This window comes from Vulpes vulpes, chromosome 8 (genome assembly GCF_048418805.1).
Source record: "Vulpes vulpes isolate BD-2025 chromosome 8, VulVul3, whole genome shotgun sequence".
Classification (NCBI taxonomy): domain Eukaryota; kingdom Metazoa; phylum Chordata; class Mammalia; order Carnivora; family Canidae; genus Vulpes; species Vulpes vulpes.
This window is the reverse complement of record NC_132787.1, coordinates 18,090,371-18,113,388: the sequence shown is the minus strand read 5'-3', so window position 1 is coordinate 18,113,388 and position 23,018 is coordinate 18,090,371. Positions and strand designations below refer to the sequence as shown.

Sequence of the window (23,018 nt, the reverse complement as noted above, 5' to 3'; positions counted from 1 at the left end):
TTTAGTCTCCCCTTGCACTCACAATTCAACATTACAAATATTATAAATATAAAGCAGAGAGAGAAAAGCTACAATACAAATGTAGAGCAGGAACAATGCCTCAGCATGACAAGTACCTCAAAATGCCCTGTGCTGTTTAAAACACATTAGAACTTAAATTTTCTTCAAATAAAGAGCTGTGGCCATTTATTACTATATGTAATAATAACAGTGGTTATTTGGAAAAGCAGTTAAATTGTGAAGGCCATGTGAACATTCAAAAAGATAAGCTGTCAAGCAGAATGATTTATATATAAAGATAAACACTTCAGTGGAGCTTTGAATTCACATGGTTTTGAAAGGAGGAAAAAAAAAAAAGATCAGTTGAGCTTTTTTTTTTAGTTCCTTGTTTCACTGAGGTCCAATGATACTCACCGCCTCCGTGTGAATAGGATGCACAGCAAAAAGCAATGCTGTAGCAAAAGCAAGTCCTCGATTCCTGAAGACAGCTTTGTCACAGGTGTACATCAAGACAAGAGTCACTAGGCAGTGTAAAACCACATTCACTGCGTGAAAGTAGAATGGGTTCATGCCAGTCAGAAATATGTTTAGCCTGTAAAAAAAGACAAGAACAAAAATGCAATCAGCTGCAAACCAAACCTAAGCACAAGGAAAGCAGAGGGAATCAATCATTTTAAAAGATTAGCTATACCATCGATTATTTTTAAATGACTCCTAACATCATCTCCTAACATAGATGTGTGACTCTTGTTTTTCCCTAGGATCTTCCTATCTGCAGAAACCATTGCAAATGCAATACAATATTACTCCAGAAAACTCTGTGGCCTCACTGAGAAGGCAGGCAGGCAGGGGCCGAGGCTAATGTGGCTAATGTGAACAACTCCGTGATACTCTTACTTTCACTCCTGGCTCTTCCCAAGGAGCTGAGTGCTCAAAGGCAAGTCCACAGTGCTGTGGGTCAGAGCCGAAGCCACTGGAGAGGAGAAAAAAATCCACGAGACTGTGACTGTGGTCACAGTTGGGACAAACCAAGCATGAACATGTTCTCTCACCCAGAGTGCACACCAGGAACCAAATTTCCAGCTTATGCACCTGGAATGATCGTTAATTACCAGCCCACAAGGGATCTTCCGGGCATCTGAAGAGGCTATTACCAGCTGCAGCTGAAATTAAAAGGATGAGCAAAAGCACATCATTTTAGAATTTGTATTAAATATTTTCTAACATAAATTCCCATAGATCTCAAAATCTGAATGCTAGGAATATGACGAAGAAACTAAGAAGAATCACAGAAAAAAGGGAAATGTATGAGCTTGGGTGGCTCAGTTGGTTAAGAATCTGACTCCTCGGGATCCCTGGGTGGCGCAGCGGTTTGGCACCTGCCTTTGGCCCAGGGCGCGATCCTGGAGACCCGGGATTGAATCCCACATCGGGCTCCCGGTACATGGAGCCTGCTTCTCCCTCTGCCTGTGTCTCTGCCTCTCTCTCTCTCTCTCTCTCTCTTTTTCTCTCTCTCTCTCTCTCTGTGACTATCATAAATAAATTAAAAAAAAAAAAGAATCTGACTCCTCATTTCGGCTCAGGTCATGATCTCAGGTTCGCAGGATCCTACCCCACATCAGCTCTGTGCTGGGCATGGAGCCTGCTCAAGATCCTCTCTCACCCTCTCCCTCTGCACCCTTTCCCCCCACCATTCACATGCTCTCTCTCTCCCTCACTCTACAAAGAAAAAAAAAAGATAAATTTATTGTTCAACATCTTAAAAAATACTTTCCTGAGATAGACATGCTGAACAGAGAGACTTCTGAAGATTGCTTAAACTTAGTAACAGGACATGATGTCCCCAACTGATTCTGTGGGGTTAGCAAAAATACTGTTGTACAGAGTATGATTCTTTCAGGAGAGCATATTTACCCTAAGTGGGACTGCTTGTTAGCTGTCTATATTCCAGCTCATTTTACTGAAACAGTAATCCCATGTCTTTATTCTCATGCCGTTGATCTGCTTCTCTTACAGAAATACCTCCTCTTTGCCAAAACAATTGAGAATGTAAAAGTCAACTTGAGCGATGGCGTATGCATATTCTAAATACTTGTCTTGATTCATGAACGAATTTAACCTACAGAATTTTAAACATCTCAAGCTTTATTTGGACACATGAATATAAATGTCACAGTTACTAGTTGACTCCATTTTCATTCCCATCGAAGTAATCATGGTCCTCACTAAGCCTAGAAAAATGCATTGCTCTGTGGAATCCAAGTCAAGGCTCCCAAGCAAGATTCAAGCTAGCTGCATGTTGGCAGACCCACAAATGTGCGCAGGCCCCAGGATCCTAAAGACAGGAGAGTGTGGGAAACAGCACCCCTAGAGGGAAAGAGAATTGGGCAGTGAATTAGAGGGCGGGCAGGGGAGACCTGAGAAGAGCATCCTATTGCAGCACAGGAGGATGCACCTCTGGCGAGAGAGAGGCTGACATTAGAAAGCTCGGGATGTGAGAAGGGCAAGACCAATTCCTCTCCTCAGAGAACTTAGGCGCAGTTCCCAGAGAGTCCATCCCCCTGAGGCTGGTTTTATATGACTGTCTACTCCATCAGGCTAAACTTTCCAGACCAACTAAGCCATCCATTTAAACTGCACACCCATGACAATGAGACAAAACAGGCAATCTTACAATCAGGTGGTGAGTGTCAAATGGGAAGGTCTCAAGTTTATCAATGTGTACCAAAGGCTTTAAGCAGTACATAACTTTGGGGCAGCCCAGGTGACTCACCCGTTTAGCACCACCCTCAGCCCAGGGCCTGACCCTGGAGACCCGGGATCGAGTCCCATGTCAGGCTCCCTGCATGGAGCCTGCTTCTCCCTCTGCCTCTCCCCCCACCCCACCCCCCCTCTCTCTCTGTGTGTGTGTCTCTCTCATGAATAAATAAATAAGATCTTAAAAAAAATACATAATTTTTGACCAAAAATTCCACTTCTAGGAATTTTCCATAAGGAAATAACTAGAAAAGCATTCAAAGATAGATACAGACATATATAGATACAGATGTATCTGTATAGATAAACAGATACAACATTGTGATATAGTAGGAAATATGTATTTTAGTCTTTATCCCAACTCCTGGTAGAGACTGTAAACCCTTTGTAATTTCTTAAGTGAGAAAGGAACTAGGAGAATTTTGTTCTAATATTTGGTCTTTGGCTCTGATTCCTGCACAGAACTCCTAAATCACTTGGAACTCCCCCATGTAGTTGGATTATGATTTTTCTAATAAGGTGACTCCTGGTGGGCACCTGGATGGCATCTGGATGGGGGCTGGTCACCAGAGAGATCAAGTTATGATTAGAAGCTTAGAACTTTCAGCCCTTTCCCTCCTCTATCCTCGGAGATTGGAGAGGGACCAGAGATTGAGTTCATTATCAATGATGCCTACTTGATGAAGCTTCCATAAAAAATCCCTGAACTACAGGGTTTGGAAAACTTCCAGGTTGGAGAACACATCAACATGCTGGACAGGAAGCACAACCCAATTCCACGGAGACAGAAGTTCCTGCACTTGGGACCCTCCAGACCCCACCCCTTCAGGATCTCTTCATCTGGCTGTTCATCCATATCCTTTGTCATATCCTTCTATAATACACCAGCAAGCGTTAAGTAAGTGTTTCCCTGAGGTCTGTGAGCTGTTAGAGCAAATTATTGAACGTGAGGAGGCGGTCATGGGAACTCTCAATTTGCAACCAAGTTGGACAGAAGGAAGGCAACCTAGGGACCCAGTAACTACAACTGGTGTCTGAAATGAGATCAGCGTTGTGGAAATGGCCTTCGACCTGGGGGATCTGATTCTAACTCCAGATAGACACTGTCAGAATTAAATTGAATTGTAGGACACTCAGATAGTGTAGGACACTGAGAGTTGGTCAGGGTGGGAAAAAACCCTACACATCTGGTGTCAGAAGTATTGAGCATATGTAGAAGAAGAAACAGGACTTTTCTTTTTAATATACAAGGATGCATCTTACTGTAATGATCATAGAAATGACAATAAAGAGAAGGCAAGACATCTAACCAGCCAAATCCCAGATGTATTTGATTGTTCCCACAAATATACTTCAGACCATAGTTTTGGATTACAAATTAACAGTACTGCTTTCAAAAAGAGAACAAAAGACTTATTTTTCCAAAGTATTTGTTACTCAACCACTTGAAAAGTAAAAAGCATCATTAACAGTGGTAACATCATTACCACACTTTTATGAGGTACTTTCCCCTTCCAAAAAATGGCACATGAGTCACCTTTGTGGTCCATATGTATCATACCTGAAAATGTGTAGGTGTTATCCATATAGATTATTGGAGGGGGGATTGTTTTTTCTTCAAGACAGTTGACATACCATGTTATATTAGTTTCAAGTGTACAACTTAGTGATTTGACAAGTTTATACATTATGCTATGCTCACTACAACTGTAGCTGCCATCAAATTATTATTCCTGGAAACTGATTAGGACAAAATGCCTAGTGTTATAAGTGAATTCAATTTCATCCCAAAATGTAAAAATAAATTACTGAATGGGGGAATCACTGCAGTGCTAAATAAGGTAACTGGAAGCCCCTCACATGGTACCAGATACTGGTGAATCTAAGCTTTGAGAAATTACTGAGAATCTAAAGTTAGAAGAGTTTCCCAAATATCTAAAAAGATGGAGAATGAACTCTCCAAACTATAGACAAATGAGCTTGAGATGAAATACTCACAGAATGTAATCTGTGAGCACTGGAAAAAGAATCTCTGATCCTAGGAGTCACTATGGGTTCACAAAAAGGGGTTTTAACCGATTAAACTGCCATTTTAATATAACAGGGAGTGTGACAGACACATCACATCTTTATTTTTTTTTAATATTTTATTTATTTATTCATGAGAGACACTGAGAGAGAGAGGCAGAGACACAGGCAGAGGGAGAAGCAGGCTTCCCGCAGGGAGCCTGATGCAGGACTCGATCCCGGGACTCCAGGATCACGCCCCGGGCTCAAGGCAGGTGCTCAACCGCTGAGCCACCCAGGCGTCCCATACATCTTTATTTTAACAAAGGCATTTATCAAAATATTTAAGAATCTCCTTTTGTACAAGATACAAGATGGATCTGTAGCAAACACAGAGTGCTAAATAATAACCAGTGTCTCCTTAGATGGAGACCTTCAGTGTAAGTCACAAGATTCTGACATTATCTCTGGTGTGTCCAATATTTCTATCAAAAACTCAGCAAGATCTATTGTGTATGCTAAACAAGCTTGCAGAAAACCTTTATCAGTGAAGGAGGGTCCATTGTACTAAGGAGACTAAGATTCACAAATGCGTAAGTGCTTAATACTGTTAATTAATTCTTAGTCTTAGAGACTCAGATTCACAAAGAGTTGAAGTGCTTGATATTAATTAATTCTTACAGGTAGAATATGGGTAAGAGTAAAGTCTCACACATGGACATAAGGAGAACAAAACACTTGCAATCCAGACTAAAACGATACACATAGTATTGCCCAACGGCTGTTAATTTACTCTAAATTCAAAGAGTTATGGTGTCTTGGCTATCAGACCAAACTGCATAAAAGAACTGCACAAGTCAAAATAGTTTTCACTTCAATTTCACTAAATAATTTCACTAAATTTATTGAGTATCTACTATATGTCTACTATATGTTATGTAGAGCCCAGAGATACAAAGAGAAGACATGGCACCAGCTACCAAAGAGTTAACAGCATAGTAGTAGAAAGGGACACTAAACAGATAAATAATTAGAGAAAGAAATCAATCAATGGGAGACTCTCCCAGGAGCACAGATAGGAAAGAGGGAAGATCCTGCCTGTGTGCCCGAGACAGAAGGTAGGTGGAATCCAGAGTGGGACAGCAGCCCCTCTGGGTTGCTGGGGCATCTTCATAAGAGAGCTTCAGGATGCTGGAAGGATGGGGAGTCTCATGTCTCACGGGGGTGCCTGGATGGCTCAATCACTTTTTTTTTTTTAGATTTTATTTATTTATTCATGAGAGACACAGAGAGAAAGAGAGAGAGAGGCAGAGACATAGGCAGAGGGAGAAGCAGGCTCCTCACAGGGAGCTCGATGTGGGACTCGAATCCCAGGCCCCCAGGATCACACCCTGGGCTGTAGGCAGCGCTAAACCACTGGGCCTTGGGGGCTGCCCTGGATGGCTCAGTCAGTTGAGCATCTGCCATTGGGTCAGGTCCCTGCTCAGTGGGGAGCCTGCTTCTCCCTCTTCTCCTCACTTGTGCTCTCTTGTTGCTATCTGTCTCTCTCCCTCTTTCACATAAATAAATAAAATCTTGGGATGCCTGGGTGGCTCAGTGGTTGAGCACCTGCCTTCAGCCCAGGGCATGATCCTGGAGTCCCAGGATCGAGTCCCATGTCAGGCTCCCTACAGGGAGCCTACTTCTCTCTCTCTGCCTATGTCTCTGCCTCTCTGTGTCTCTCATGAATAAATAAATATCTGTTTAAAAAATAATAAATAAATAAATAAAATCTTAAAAAAAAAAAAAAGATGCCTCAGGAAAGCAGGCTTCAGGAAATGAAGAATGCTCAGCCTTGAGAAAGATGACAGAAATGATGCCAAATTCTCCAAGGGAAAGGATCTTTGCCATACGATGGCTATGTCCAATGCAATGCCTGGTTCACACTTGCCAAGATTAAGTGGATAAATGGATGGATGCATATAAATGAATGAATGAGTGAAGCAATGCACTTACTCAAGTAGCTCTCAGAGTGGAAAGGAAGATCCAGCCCATAAACATGTTGCAAAGAGACTGCCCACAGGCCAAGTTTAGCATGCAAATTATTTTGTTTCACCTCGATGCCTCTTCTTTCTTTCTTTAACTTACCAACACTTTTAAAACAGATGATTTCATATAAAAATTTCCAGCTTCTCTTGAAATATTAGAAGACCTGGCAATTCTGGGCCTACACGGTTACATGGAAATGTGTGCCCATTTAGATGGCACGAGTACTCACAATGTGCCACAATACAAGCCAACTTACCAGGAAACAGACTTCAGCTCAAAGAAAGAAGTAGTGTTTTAAGACTAGAATTAGTATTTGGATAACCAGAATTGTCCACGTAGAGGCATGGAAAACAGCCCACCCAAAATACCACCTAAGAAGAATGGTCTCTCAGGTTCCATGGTCTCTCAGGTCCCATGTCACCCTGAAGGTACTCCATTATTTCATTTCCTCAGTTTTTAAAAACTCTTCTACTATAATCCTCAAAAATTATAGGCATTTTTCATACATTGTAAAAAATTAATTTCTTTTTCTCATCCATCTCACTTAGCACACAGTAGATTCGAAATGAAAGTTTACTGAATGAGCAAATAAACTCAAGTTGGAAGGTGAAAAGATCATATTTCCCTTTCAACAATAAGAATCTCTAATTTTATTTGATTTAGCCTTCATTTCTAATTTAAAGCTAAACTGAACAGTAGGAAATTGTTTTCTTCCAGAAAAAAGTCTGAATAAGGGCACGTGGGTGGCTCAGTCAGTTAGTCATCTGCTTTTAGCTCAGGTTATGATTCCAGGGTCCTGGGACTAAGCCCCACATCAGGCTCCCCACTTAGTGGGGAGAGCACTTCTCCCTCTGCCTCTGCCCCTGCCCGACCGATGCTTGTTCTCTCTAACAAATAAATAAAATCTTAAAAAAAAAAATCTGAATGGTCATGCCTGACTTCCAGACTTTGGCAAATATGAACGTAAATACACCTCCTCCATCTGAGCTCCTCTGCCTCCCTGTAAAACTGCCCAGAAAGGTGAGGCTATAATGAGCTCACAGCAATCAGGAGGCACAGGTTTCCAGAAAAGGTCACAGGGTCACACAATTTAGCACTGAAAAGTCAGAGGAGGAGGAGAAAGCCATTAGCTGCCCCTCTGGCTCGCATAGCCTGGAGCTCTAGATAAAGCCCCTTACTCTTAATTTTCTCCTTTGGAAAATAATTCTGTTTTTAAAAGAACAAAAACAGTCTTTATCCTTGGAAGAAACTTCTACTATGGAATATACTAGGATCCCTCCTCCAGGGGACCCCAACTCCACTCCAGTCAAACAGCTCTACCTCAATAAACTGGCAGAGAGGTCTGGAACCTGCATAACAGGTCATGATTCTCCCCTGTGTGGACTCAAGTCTGGTTTTTGGCTCTGAACCTCGAGTTTTCCTGGTATATAGATGAAGCAACATTTAAGAGGGCTGCACATCGACTTCATTCCTAGGGACAATGTGATTAATTAGCCACCACCAGTGATCCTTCCCAGGGGGGTCACAACATTCTGATTATCACTACATCCCTGCTGCCTATCACGGTAAACGCACTCACCTTGTCTTTGGCAGCTAAGCTCTGCCCCCTGGCATCTGGTTCTCCAGGATCCCATCACCCCCACTGAAATCAGAAAGCCCACCTCATTCGCAGCATCACCCACATCACACTTGCCTACAGAAAGGGCCAAGGCAAAGAGGTGCACGTGCTCCCTCATTAATGTATTTCTCAATGCCTCAGCGAAGGGAAAATCCTCTGGCCCTCTCAGGAAATGTAGTAGAGTGGTAGGAGGAAGGTGTGGGCAGGCGGCATGTGATAAATGCACTGCAACATTCCTATTTCAACGAGCTTTTGGATTCTTTTTTCTATATCACACCAGAGATATTTGGCATCTCAGCCTCACGTAACATATGCTCCCACTGAGTCCCAGTGGTTCCCAGGATTCTGAATCCCCTGGTGAGCTAGCTACAATTGCTAATTCCCTCATCCCTCCCCCAAGATATCCCAAGGCAGTAAATCTGAAATGGGACCCAGAGATCTGTCCCAAGAAACCCAGTGATTCGAACCAGGTGATACTCAGAACAATGAGACACGCATCGCAGAGCTTAAAGGAAGGCTACGTACATTTGCCACGCTTACCAGGAAAATTCAATTTTCTCAGCAATGACACAACATACATTCTTTGCCAATAAGAATTACAAACCAGAGGAAAGAAAAAATAAAATGTACCCCCCTTTATCATCTGTTTCCCCTGTCCCCAATAATGGGTTCTCCAACACTTTCCTTGTGAGTTTCCACAGCCCACAACTGAACACAGCACATTCTCCCGTCTTCCTCTACTGCCATTCATTTTTCTTCTTCCCCATCTCTTGCCATCCACTCAGCTCTCAAATGCTTGTAAGTGCTTTCCATAGTCTTCTTAGATCATTCAACCAATAAATAACAACATCTGGTTTTTCTCGTTTTCCTCTAAGGAGAATCCCTCTGGCCCTTAATCATTTCGGTTGCTCTTCTTCTGCATTCCCTCTAGTATCAGGAATAAATCAGCAAATCATCATCACTTAATGTATCAAAGAACCAAAGGATGTGATTTGCAAGCACTGATGCAAACAGTGCAGAAGGGAGGCTGGTGCTCTGAGACACAAACAAAATCCATGGTTTGGGCATGAATGTTCCAAGCATCCCATTCTCACCTGGCTACGAGGAAGCTATGGGGAGGGAACAAGGGAAGAGGAGCTTGGAGGGAACAAGGGAAGAGGAGCTTTGTCAGGAGAAGCCCCCATCCATTCAGGGGGCAGTTACAGTTACTGTCACTATTGTCACATAAATGCTCAGAGTAGCAACTGCATCAAAGAAACAGTGGGGAAATTGAAGACAAGATCTGTCACCCTATCTAGAAGACAGCAAGTCCCAGAAAAAATCGTCAAAAGCAGAGTCAGCAAATAATAAAAATTAACAGATCAACATCAAATATAATATAAATATAGTGTTATAGCTACAACTGAGTTGTCAATTTTTAGCAAATGTGTTTTTGTTTAAAGGTAAGTGTTGGGGTCTCTGGGTGTCTCAGTGGTTGAGCGTCTGCCTTCATTCGGCCCAGGGCGTGATCCTGGAGTCCTGGGATCGAGTCCCACGTCAGGCTCCTTACATGGAGACTGCTTCTCCCTCTGCCTGTGCTTCTGCCTCTCTCTCTCTCTGTGTCTCTCATGAATAAATAAATAAAATCTTTAAAAATAAAAAAATAAAGGTAAGTGTTTCATAAAGTTCTTAGAGGCAGCACAATTTCTAACAGTGACTACTCAGAGTTCAGGTGAGGGAAAGTCCTGCCGCATCGGATCCCACTCCCTTCAGATACCAGCTGCAAGTTCAATGGTCCCCAGGCTACCTGCACTGCTGACCAACTGGCCACAAATTTGGGGGTTCCCATAATTCCTTCAGGTTTGATAATTTTCAAGAATGACTCAAAGAATTCAAGAAAGCATATACTTACAATTTCAGTTTCATTATAAAGGATATAAATCAAAGCCAGTCAAAAGAAAAGACTCATAGAGATAGGTCTGGAAGGGTTCCAAACACAAACTTCTTATGTCTTCAGGACACAACACCCCCTCAGCACAATGATGTAGGATTACCAATCAGAGAAACCCAACCAAGCTTCAATGTCAAGTTTTTAACTGAGGTTTCATTACTTAGGTTGATTGATTCAATCATGGGCTTTGTGACTGAACTCCAACTCCAGCACCACCTACCCTGCCTGGAGGTTGGAAAGCAGGGCTCGTGGCGCAGCAGTTTAGCACCGCCTGCAGCCCAGGGTGTGATCCTGGAGACCCGGGATCGAGTCCCAAGTCGGGCTCCCCGCATGGAGCCTGCTTCTCTCTCTGCCTGTGTCTCTATGAATAAATAAATAAAATCTTAAAAAAAAAAAAAAAAAAAAGGAAAGTAGGGCTGGTATGTAGCTCAAAGTCCCATCTCTCTAATCACACATGGTTTGGTCTTTCCAGCATAGCCAGCCCACTTTCTGAAAGTATCAGGAGGCCCACTATGAGTTACCTCTTCCTTACCATAAACTCAAGTGTGGTTTTGGGACCCACTGTGAGCCACAGAGACACTCCCATCAGTCAGGAAATTCTAAGCATTTGTGTTTTTTTAAAAGATTTTTATTTATTTATTTATTTATTTATTTATTTATTCATGAGAGACACAGAGAGAGAGAGAGAGAGAGAGAGGCAGAGAGAGAGACAGACAGAGATACAGGCAGAGGGAGAAGCAGGCTCCATGCAGGGAGCCCAATGTGGGACTCGATCCTAGGACTCCAGGATCACACCGCAGGCGGAAGGCAGGCGATAAACTGCTGAGCCACCCAGGGATCCCTCTCCAGGAAATTCTTTACCTGCCTCCACTTCTCTCTGACAGAAGAATAAAGGTAAATAAACCAAGAAATAAGCAGACTTTTTTGTTTATATTATAAAAGCGTAGCTCTGCCTAAATATTTACCTGAAAAAGTTAAGCATTCACAAAAATGATTAATTCATTCACTCTTTCAACAGTCATTTATGAAGCCCCTACTTTGCATGGCAGACACTGTTCTAGCTGCTAAGGATACACCTGATGGAGCTTTCACAGTAGTGAGAGAAGATAAAAACCAACAATAAATCCATGTTGCCAGAGAACTAAGGCAAAGAAAGAGAACAGAGAGTGAGAGAATGAGGATGAAACAGAGGAGAGTTTGCCATTTTGGATTGGAAGCCAGGGAAGGTGTCAAGGAGGAAGTGACATTTGAGCAGAGATTGAAGGTGGCGAGAGAGCAAAGACTGTACAGGTCTAGGGGAAGAGTATTCCAGGAAGTGCAAAGTGCAAGGGTCCCAGGCAGCAGGTATGACCTATTAGGGCACAGGACTGTATAATGCTAACAGAAGTAGAAGGAGGTGCAGATTGATGGACTAGAGGTCAGAGGGGTGGCCAGGGGTCAGATCAACTGGGTCTTGTAGAACAGATGCCATTTCTTCTCATTTGGAAAAGTAACAGTGCCATTGCTCTGGCATGACCAAGCATTCCTCCCTTCGTCCCTGTCTTTTTAAGCGGAATGACTACATATTCAAAGTTAGGAAAAACATGACTTGTAGCTCCAAAGGAAGACAGAAAAGACATGTGTTGATTTAAAAAAAAAAAAAGATTGCTTCCAAAAGTGTTTTCCAAGCCTTCACTCAGAGATTCACCTATAAAAATCCTCATAATTCAAAAATATATTCCTCTCATTTTCCATCCTTCCTACACTGCCAGACTGCGGTCTAAAGCCCATTTCACATCTAAGGCATATGCTAAGGGACAACAACCTTAACCTCCTCCTTTTGGGGTTTCTAAGATAAACCTTAATTTGGCATGCAATTTTCAGAGGCCATTTCTTCATTTTTCTCTATAAAATCTTTATTGCCTCCAATCATATTTTTCCTTGGCTATATCTATCATTGAACACCCTAGACAATCTAGCCAAACAATCTCCATGTGTTTCCATCATAGACTTAGAACACAAACCTATCAGGTCTGCTGCAACAGACTATCTCAAAATGAGTTCCAAAGAGGGACAAATCAAAAGGAATAGAACCAAAATGAACACACCACCATTTCTTTTAGGTTTTGGGCACAGAGGCTAGAGCTGATTTTCATGGTTGGCTTTTCATCTGTGACTAAAAGATGCAAACTGCTGCTGCAAAAAAAAAAAAAAAAAAAAAAAAAACCCTCTCCAGATCCAAGCATTAAAATGTTGCAAATCCTTACAGCTGCACATATTAAGATATTCTATTTTTTAACTCTGACATTTTAAACCACCCACTTTCACTCTTATGGTTTATATCACCATCAGAAGCCTTCAGTAAGACAAACCTTTATAGCAAACTGGTAGACTACTATGATCTAGTAGCCTAAACATGGAATGAGAACCAAGAGTTTAAGGTCCTTTAATTTGCCCTAGTTTCCCGTTTTTACCTTGGGAAAAAAAAAAAAAAAAAAAAAAACCCTGCTTTTTTTCTTGTTGAAGGAAGCTTCTCCTTGCTTCCTGATGTGGAATGGCACTGCTAACGATCCAGCAGGAGCTTCTTCTCAAGAGGAAAGGGATGGAGTGGAAATAAAATTCAAAAGCTCAACATCTTTTAAAATCAATCAAGGCCATTTGTCATGGTGAGGGTTATGGCCATCATGGGTCTTGGTTCTGTGTCAATTAAGTGTCTACAGAGTGACTTAACATGTTTAATGTGTTTAATGTCCTGATTCCGGAGTTAAAAAACAGGTCATGGCCAATGGAGGATAAAGAAGCAAAAAAAGAAAAAAAAAAAAAAAAAGGTTACTGCTGCAGATTAAGTTTCCCCAGATGTTCTGATTCTGCTCTACAATGGTCCAAAAATATTCCTGTGTGCCCTGGGAAATGATCTTAGGGAAAGACCGAATAGAAGATTTGACTTAGGAACAGAAATTCATTAGAATTCTAAATTCGCTTCAAGGAACACAGAGATGACCCCTTATATCAGTTAAAGTGCCACTGGAGAAGCGGAACCCCCAGGGATGACACAGCAGGAGGGATTCTCGGTGGAGGCCTGCCCTTTCACAGCTGAGCGGCCTGGGCAAGCTGGGTCAGAGGCCGGGGCAGGCGCTCCGGAGGGAGGGAGGCTGCGCGGGCTGCACGGGCTGCACGCCGGGGAGGGGGAGCAAGAGCCCGAAGCCACTGGGTGAACCGGGATGTACTGCTGCGGCCACAGCCTCTCAGGCTCCAACTTTCACCCAGGCCAGCGACTGTAAACAGGCTGACGACGCTCCTCCCTCCAGGGCTGCGCTCACACCTGCACCAGGTTCCCAGTTGCTATAGCACCGCGATCTGGAGAGTTCCTGGGGGGCGCGGAGCTAGCTCCAGGGCGCACGAGCGCGGGCGGCCCCCACCCCACGCGGACCCCGCCCCCGGCCCCCAACTGGGTCGCTTCACTTTCACTTCCCGGAGCTCCAAGAAACCTCTAGCGCACAACCCAGGGCGATGCAGGGGAACGGTGGCCAAAAAAACAAAGTTTCAATTTCGTTACGCTGACATAGCACAGAGCCACCAGAGGTTTGTAAACTGCCTTCCTGTCCCTTTGCACCCTGCCCCGCAAACTGGCAGAGTAGGCACTCTAAAAATCCATTCCCTTTAATAAATAAATAAATAAATAAATAAATAAATAAATAAATAATAAGTTTAAAAAATAAAAAATATTTATCAAATAAATATTTGAATAATTTTAATTCAAATAAATATTTGAATACATTTATCAATTTATTTGATGATTATTTTATTTATAAAACACATATTTTATAAATAAGTATTTTAATTTATAAATAAATTATTTATTTTTCAAAAGATTAAAAATCCATTCCCTCATTCCGATTTCAGCAGATTTCTTCCTTGAGAAAAACTGTGATTAATAGCTTTCCATACATGCAAGTACCTTTAGGTAATGAGCGTTACACAGCTTTATTTATTACTGTGTTTATTTATTGTTCTTTCTTAAGGTAATTTCTTCTCTCTTTTTTTTTTAAGATTTTATTTATTTATTCATGATGAACAGAGAGAGAGAGAGAGGCAGAGACACAGGCAGAGGGAGGAGCAGGCTCCATGCCAGGAGCCTGACATGGGACTCGATCCCGGGACTCTAGGATCATGCCCTGGGTCAAAGGCAGGCGCTAAACTGCTCAGCCACCCAGGGATCCCTCTTAAGGTAATTTCTAGCTCTCAGTATGTGTGACATTCATTGAATCAAAGATAATAAACTATTTTAATAAAAACTAGGTTTTTTGGTTTGTTTGTTTTTTAAAGATTGTATTTATTTATTCATGAGAGACACAGAGACAGAGGAAGAGAGATAGGCAGAGGGAGAAGCAGGTTCCCTGTGGGCAGCCCGATGAGGGACCTGATCCCAAGACCTCAGGCTCAAGACATGAGGCAAAGGCAGATGCTCAATCACTGAGCCACCCAGGTGCTCCTAAAAATTAGGTTTGAGGGGCGCCTGAGTGGCTCGGTTGGTTAAGCATCAGATTCTTGATTTGGGTTTGGATCATGATCTCATGGGTCACGGGATCAAGCCCTGTGGGACTCCACACTCAGAGGGGAGTCTGCTTGCAGATTCTCTCCCCCTGCCCCTTCTCCCACTCTCATGTGCACCTGGTTCTTGCTCTCAATCTCTCTCTCTTTCAAATACATAAATAAATTGTTTAAAAACAAACAACCTAGGTATGAGTTTTGCCCTGGGAAAGACAAGCTACAGAACAGGAGAAAATATGTGCCAATTACATAGCTGACAAAGGACTTATACCCACAATATATAAAGAAATCTCAAAGTTCAACACAAAAAATAAAAATTAAAAATTAAAATAAAACTCTACTTAGGAAATGGACAAGAGATACAAAGAGACATTTTAGCAAAGATGATATACACAGGGCAGATAAGCACATGAGTATATTTAACACCATCAGCCATTAGGGAAATGCAAATTAAAATCACAATGAGATATCACTGTACACCTATCAGAATGGCTACAATAAAAGACAGTGACAATGTCAAATGCTGGTGAGGAAGCAAAATAACTATATTACTCATACATGGTATGAAAAGCTCTGGAAAACTATCACTTTCTTTAAAAAAACTAAATACACAACCACCATGTGACCCAGCAACTGCAATCCTGGACATTTATCCCCAAGAAATAAAACTTATGTTTACATAAAAACCTATAAATGAATGTTTATAGCATTTTTGTTTGTAATAGCCCAAAACTGGAAACAACTCAGATGTCCTTGAACAGGTGAATGACAACCCTGGGCTACCCACACAACGGAATACTACTCAGCAATAGAAGGAATGAACTACAGATATGCAACAAATCTGAATAAACTCCAGAGTATTGTGCTAAATGCAAAAAAAAGCCAATCTCAATAGGTTACATACCATGTGATTCCACATATAGCACTCTCAAAATGATGAAATTATAGACATGGAGAACAGATTAGTGGTGATTATGGAGCAGAGTGGGGTGGTACAGATTAAGGGGTTGTTATGAATTAAGTGTTTATAGCGATGTTAAAGAAGCAGGAAGGATCCTTGTGATGAAACTGTTCCGTGTCTTGACTGTGATGGTAACCTTGTAAATCTACATGTGACATCTGCATAGAACTAAATACACACTTAACAAAAATAAAAAGAATACATGTAAAAAGTAAAATCTAAGTAAATGCTGTGGATAGTATTAATGTCAACTTCCTGGTTGTGATATTATACTATACTTATGAAAAGCTTTAATATTGGAGGAAAATCTCTATATTATCATTTACAACTGCATGGAAATGTACAGTTATGTCACAATGAAAAGGGTTTTTTTTTTTTAAATGCCAAAGACACTATATAAAAAGAAAACTATAGGCCAACATTCATGATAAACACAGATGCAAAAGTCCTCAACAAAATACTAGCAAACTGAATTCAACAGTACGTTAAAGGAACATCCACCATGCTTGCTTCAGCAGTACATATACTAAAGGAACATCCACCATAACCAACTGGGTTTTATCCCTGGAATTCAAGAATGGTTCGACATGCACGATTTACCTAACATTATATGCCACATGAACAAAATGGAAGGTAAAAATTACATGATCATGTCTAGGATGCAAGAGAAGCATCTGACAATATCCTTCGTGGTAAAAACTCAAAAACGAGGTTTAGAAAGAATTTACCTCAACATAATAAAGAACCCACACGAAAAGCCCACAATTAACATTATACTCAATGGTGAAAAACTGAAAGCTTTTTCCCTAAGTCAAGAACAAGACAAGAATGCCCACTCTTGCACTTCTATTCAGCTTAGTACTGGAAGTCTGACCCAGGGCAATCAGCCAAGTAAAAAAATAAAAGGCATTTACATTGAAAAAAAAGAAATAAAAGCATCTGTTTGCAGATGACACTGCTCTTTTATGTTAGAGGACCCTAAAGACTTCAAAAAAAAAAAAAAAAACCTGTTAGTATATTCAAATTCAGTAAAGTTACATGATACAAATCAATACACAAAACCAGCTGCAAATGTATCAACTATATTTCAATAAAAAAATCAGCTGCATTTTTAAAAATATTTTATTTATTTATTTATTTATTTATGAGAGACACAGAGAGAGGCAGAGACACAGGCAGAGGGAGAAGCAGGCTCCATGCAGGGAGCCTGATGCGAGACTCCATCGGGGACTCCAGGATCACGCCCTGAGCTGAAGACCTGAGCTGAAGACCGATGCCCAACTGCTGCACCACCCAGGTGTCCCTCAGTTGCATTTCTGTACACTAATAATAAACTATCCAAAATTAAGAAAACAATCCCATCTACAATAGCATCAAAAAGAATAAAATACTTAGGAATAAACTTAACCAAAGAGGTGTATAATTAAAACTATAAATCACTGACAAAAGAAATTAAAGAAGACACAAATAAAAAGACATCCCAAGTTTATGGATCAGGAGACTTACTATTATTAAAATGTACTATTCAAAGACATCTATAGAGTCTTGTATTCGTTATCAATATCTCAATTATTTTTTTTTACTGAAATAGAAAAAAATCATAAAATTCATTTGAAACTACCAAAAACTCTAAATATACAAAGCAATTTTGAGAAAGAACAAAGCTGGAAGCATCACACTTCCTGATTTCAAATTATATTGCAAAGCTATAGTAATTAAAACACTATGGTACTAGAATAAAAACAAAAATACTAACCAATGGGAAAGAATAGAGAAGCCAAAATTTCCCTACACCATATATGGTCAAATGATCTTCAACATAAAGGCCAAGTATACACAACAGGGAAAAGATGGTCTCAACAGTTTGGGAAAATAACCACATACAAAAGAATTAACCTGGACCCTTATCTTACACTGTACACAAAAATCTACTTAAAATGATAACAATTTAAATGTAAGACCTAAAACTGTAAAACTTCCAGAAGAAAAACAGGGGAGGGGCGCCTGAGTAGCTCAGTCAGGCAAGCGTCATCCTTCGGCTCAAGTCATGGTCCAGGGATAGAGCCACATTGGGCTCCCTGCTCAGCGAGGAGCCTACTTCTCCCTCTCCCTCTGCCTGCTACTCCCTCTGCTTGTGCTCTCTCTCTCTCTCTGTCAAATAAATAAATAAAATCTTTTTTAAAAAAATGGAAAAGAAAAAAGAAAAGCAAGTGAAAAACTTTATGAAGTTAGACTTAGCAATGATTTTTTAAAATATGACACCAAGAGTACAAACAATAAAAACAAAATTGGGTAACTGAGACAATATCAAACTAAAAACCTCTGCACAGCAAAGGAAGTAATCAACAGAGTGAAAAGGCAACCTATGGAATAGAAGAAAATATTTGCAAAGCCTGTATGTGATGTGTTACTAATATCCAAAATACACACGAAACTCCTACAACTCAAGGTAAAAAAAAAAAAGAACAGATGAAAAAATGGGCAAAGGACTTGAGCAGACATTTCTCCAATAAAGACTCAGCCATCAAAAGGAATGAAATCTTGCCATTTGTGACAACATGGATGGACCTAGAGACTTAGTATTATGGACTTAGTATTATGCTAAGTGAAAGAAGTCAGAGAAAGATGAATACCATATGAGTTCATTTATATGTGGAATTTAAAAAACAAAACAACCAAACAGAACAAAGCAGAAACTGAATCACAGATACAGGAAATGAATAATTGGTAATTAGTTCCAGGGGGTGGGGGTAGAGTGAGCAAAATAGGTGAAAGGCATTAAGTACAAACTTCCAGTTATAAAATAAGTAAATCATGGAGATGTAATGTACAGCCTAGGGAATATAGTCAATCATATTGTAACAAATTTTTATAGTGACAGATGGTAACTAGACTTATAGTGGGAACCATTTTATAATTTATAAAAACACCAAATCACTATGGTATACATCTGAAACTAACAGGATACTGTATGTCAATTATACTTTAAAAAAAAAAGAGACATACAAATGGCCAATAGGCACATGAAAAGATGCTTAACATCACTAATCACCAGAGAAATGCAAAGCAAAACCTCAATGAGCTATCACCTCTGTCACACCAATTAAGCTGGTTTTTATGGAAAATAATAATAATAATAACAAGTGTTGGCAAGCATGTGAAAAACCAGAACCATTAGACACTATCCGTGGGGATGTAAAAAGTACAGCCTCTATGGAGAACAGTATGGAGGTTCCTCAAAAAGTTAAAAATACAATTACCTTATAATCCAGCAATCCTACTTCTGGTTATCAATCCAAAACAATTGAAATCAGGATCTTGAAGAGATATATGCACTGCCAAGTTCACTGCAGCAATATTCACAACCTAACTGCCTATGATCAGATGAAGGGATTAAAAAAAGCAGTAGATACATCCAACGAAGTAGTATTCAGCCTTAAAAAAGGAAATCCTGTCATATACAACATGGATGGAGGTAGAGGACATTATGCTAAGTGAAACAAGCCAGTCACAGGACAAATACTGCATGATTATACTTAGATAATGTATCTAAAATAGTCAAATTCATAGAAACAGAGTGGAATGACAGCTGTCAAGGGCAGGAGGAAGGGGAGCCCAGAGCGTTGCTGTCCAGCAGGTATATGGTTCCAATTACACAAGAGGAATGAGCGCCACAGATCTGCTGCTGTACAACATTTTGCCTGCAGTTAATAATATTTTATTGTGCTCTTAAGATTTTTAAGTGGCAAATCTCATGTTAAGTGTTCTTACCACAATAAAAATAATTTAAAATGATCTTGAATTCTCAGATTTGTTTTTAAGATTTTATTTATTTATTCATGAGAGACACTAGAGAGAGAGAGAGAGAGAGAGGGGCAGAGACACAGGCAGAGGGAGAACCAGGCTCCATGTAGGGAGCCCGATGTGGGACTCGATCCCGGGTCTCCAGGATCACACCCTGGGCCGAAGGCAGTGCTAAACCGCTGAGCCACCCAGGGATCCCTAAATTCTCAGATTTTTTTTATTCAAACAAGCCTAGCTTAAGATATACTTAGAAGTGTGTATATATATTTAAAAGGCTACTTTAACTTTATTTTCACCAACTACCTAAAATAAAAATCATAATGACATATTCTATGTAAGGTGCCTAGGCCAATATTTGGTTCACACTGAGTAGTTACTAAACGTGGTTTTCTGTCCTTCCTTGCAACATCTTTAGAGTTGTGTGGGTCTAACATCAGTGCCGTCCCTTATACGTGCCCCTCTTCATGCTGCTGCACAAGAAGACCCAGTGTGGAGAAAGCTTCCAGGTCTTATTTTAATCCACACCTGTGAACCCAGAAACATGAGCTTTTTCTTTCTGAAGCGATATCTCCCCCTTTCCAATTAGTGTTGCTCTCTAGATTTGCAACTCAATCCGCTCAAAAAAAAAAAAAATTATCTTACATTTATCTTACATAGCCAGTGAGATAAGATGTACAAAGAGAAAAAAAAAAGATATACAAAGAGCAATAGTTTTAGACACCAATCTGCATTTTGTAACCAATGAGTACACAGTGAGCAGTTGGCCCCTCCCTGCAACTCTCCTTCCCCCTTCCCCCCTTACCCTAAATCCTTGCTAACATGCTTGCATCATTGTCTACTTCCTTCCCCATTCCTCTCTTTTCTCTCCCTGCCATCTCCAGCATGAATGAAAAAAACATTTTAGAAAGTGAAGAAGTGAAAACATCTTCCCCACCTTCCACCAAGTGGGCACAGGCATTTGGCCCTGGCTTTAAAAAAATAAAATAAAAAAGATGTATTTATTTGACAGAGAGAGCAGGAGCTCACAAGCAGGGGGAGCCAAAGAGGGAGAGGGAGAAGCAGCTCTTGGGGGAGCAGAGAGCCCGATGCGATGCGGGGCTCCATCCCAGGATCCTGGGATCAAGACCTGAGCTGAAGGCAGCCGCTTAACTGACTGAGCCGCCCATCCAGGCGCCCTGGCCCTGACCTTTTAAAATGGAAAATGCTCACATCCACTTGGTCTCCACGGCTGTTACAAGCCAAGCACAGCTCACGCTGTGAGCTTCCACACCTGAAACGAACCATCTTCCCTCACTGTAAAAAATGATTAAGCAGATCAATCTAGAAGACGAACATATATATTTGTACCATCTGAGATTTTAAAAAACATTTGGAAAACTGAGAAACTCCGTCATTAGCTGAGGTTATCTTTCAGCCAAAAAAAAACAAAACCACTTTCCAAAGAGACAAATGTTTCTAAAATACTCTCTTCAGAGTCAAATGTGCAATTTCCTCGCCCTCTTTTAAAACACTGAATTTTCAGTGGAAGAATTAAGTCAAAAGCCCATGAATTACCGCCAACTGCTGGGGTTTCCTTTCCTAAGCCATCACAGCCACCTGTCAAGAAACCTTGGCCTCCTGGCCAGAGGCGAGCTTTTCAGGCTGCCTATCCCGTCTCGAATGACCATCACCATAAAGACGGGTTCATATTACACCCACTGCAAAAGGCTTAAAATACGGATGATACTGAACCAGTATTATTTCAAGTTTCTGTCCGGCGCACTGTAAGCTTTAATGCTGAGCCAAATTACAAGGGGTTGAGTCAGGCTCGCGGTGTAGACGACCGCGCTCGGGCAAAGCCCCTCCTCTCCTCCTCTTCCGCGTGAAGCAAGCCCTCGTTTAAATTCAAGAAAATACTCCACCCTACAAAAACCTGGCGTTCGCTCGGTTCCCTTTACACTTTATTCACACCAGAAATGCTGAATCATGACTCTGAGGGTTGTAAAACAAAAACTATTTCGACTGGGGCACCAGGATCCCCGGAGGATCCCACGCTTCTGCATTCCTTTGCTTTGCATCTTTTAAAATCGACATCGCGAGCCCCTCCGCAGACCTGCAGACTGGAAAGGCTCGGGGAGCAGCCGAAGGGCGCAGGTCGGGGGGGGGGGGTAGTGGGGGGGGGGGATGCGCTCCCTCCGCGCCGCCTCCCCAAAACCCGGGAGCCCCGGCAGCGCAGGGCTCTCGCCTCCTGTCCCCCCGATCGCGACCCCACAGGGGGCTCATCCTCTCGCCCCCAGCGAGGCTGCCCTAAAGCCTTCGGGAAACCCCCAACTTGGAAGCATCCTCACCGCAGCCTCGCGTCCGGGACTCCGGCGCCCGCACCTAGCGCCCGGCCGGCCCGGGCATCTCGGGCATCTCGGGGCATCTCGGGGCGCGCGAGCATCTCCCCCCGGCCCGGCCTCGCCCCAGAGCGCGGCCCGCCCGCAGCGCGGACTCCTGACAAAGTGGATCCCAACTCGCAGCCCGCGCCCCGCCAGCCGCCCCGGGCGCCCGGGGACCCCGAGCAGCGCGGCGGGGACGGCGGCAGAGGGAGGCGCGGAGGCGCACGGGCCGCAGGAGGAGAAACGAGCCCCCCCCCCCCCCCCCCCCGCAGCCGGTCCCGCAACTTCTCCCCTCGCTCGGGCCGGGGGCCGCGGGGCCGCGGGGGCCGGGGGCGGTGGGAAACGGCGGCCGAGCGCGGGGCGACCGACTCACTTGAAGGTGAGGACGCAGAGCGGCCGGTAGGACTTGTGGCTGGTGTTCTCGGCCATGCCCTTGCCCCAGAAGTCGTTGCTGAAGATGCTCCAGCGGAGCGGGGCGCCGGGCCGCACGTCGGGGTTGTTCACGATCGCCCACACGTCGTCGTGCACGAACTCGCCCCGCAGCGAGCGGCCGTAGCACAGGCAGCTCGCCCCGGCCAGCAGCGCCGCGGCCCCGGCCCGCGCCAGCCCGCAGCCCCGCCGCCGGGAGGGCGCGCGGTCCCCGCCGCAGCCGCCGCCGCCGCGCGCACAGCCGGTCACCACCATCGTGCCGCCGCCGCCGCCGCCGCTGCCCTGGCCGCTCCCGGGCGCCTGGCATCCTCCCCGGCGGGGGGCCCGGGCATGGTGCGGCGGCTCTGCACCCGCCGCCGGCGCCCCGCGCTCCGCCGCCGCCTGCGCCGCCGAGTTGGCCCAGCCGCGAACAAACAGCCGCCCCCCGCCTCCCGCCGCCTCCCCCCGCCTCCCCGGCCGCCGCCGCCGCCGCCTCCGCCCCACTGCGCATGCCCCGCTCGCTCCCGCCTCCGCCCGCCCCGCTCCATCCCCGGACCGGGGCCGCCCGGGCGGCGCGCAGGTGGAGCGGGGCCGCGGCGCGGGGTGCCCGGGAGG

General features: G+C 43.2%; 1 protein-coding gene across 3 annotated transcripts in view; it reads right to left on the bottom strand.

Moving 5' to 3' along the window:
* Positions 1-22,812, bottom strand: part of TMTC1 (transmembrane O-mannosyltransferase targeting cadherins 1) — a 267,311-nt gene extending 244,499 nt beyond the window's left edge. The window contains exons 1-2 of one of the 3 annotated variants that reach the window (XM_026000063.2): positions 22,369-22,812; positions 415-592 (exon numbers count right to left, since the gene is read on the bottom strand). In XM_026000063.2, the coding sequence (XP_025855848.2) occupies positions 415-592; positions 22,369-22,679 (489 nt within the window). In that variant the 5' untranslated portion in view covers positions 22,680-22,812. The remainder of the gene's footprint in view (positions 1-414; positions 593-22,368) is intronic. The other 2 variants (XM_072765653.1, XM_072765654.1) reach the window with 2 other exon arrangements.
* Between the last annotated feature and the right edge of the window lie 206 nt (positions 22,813-23,018).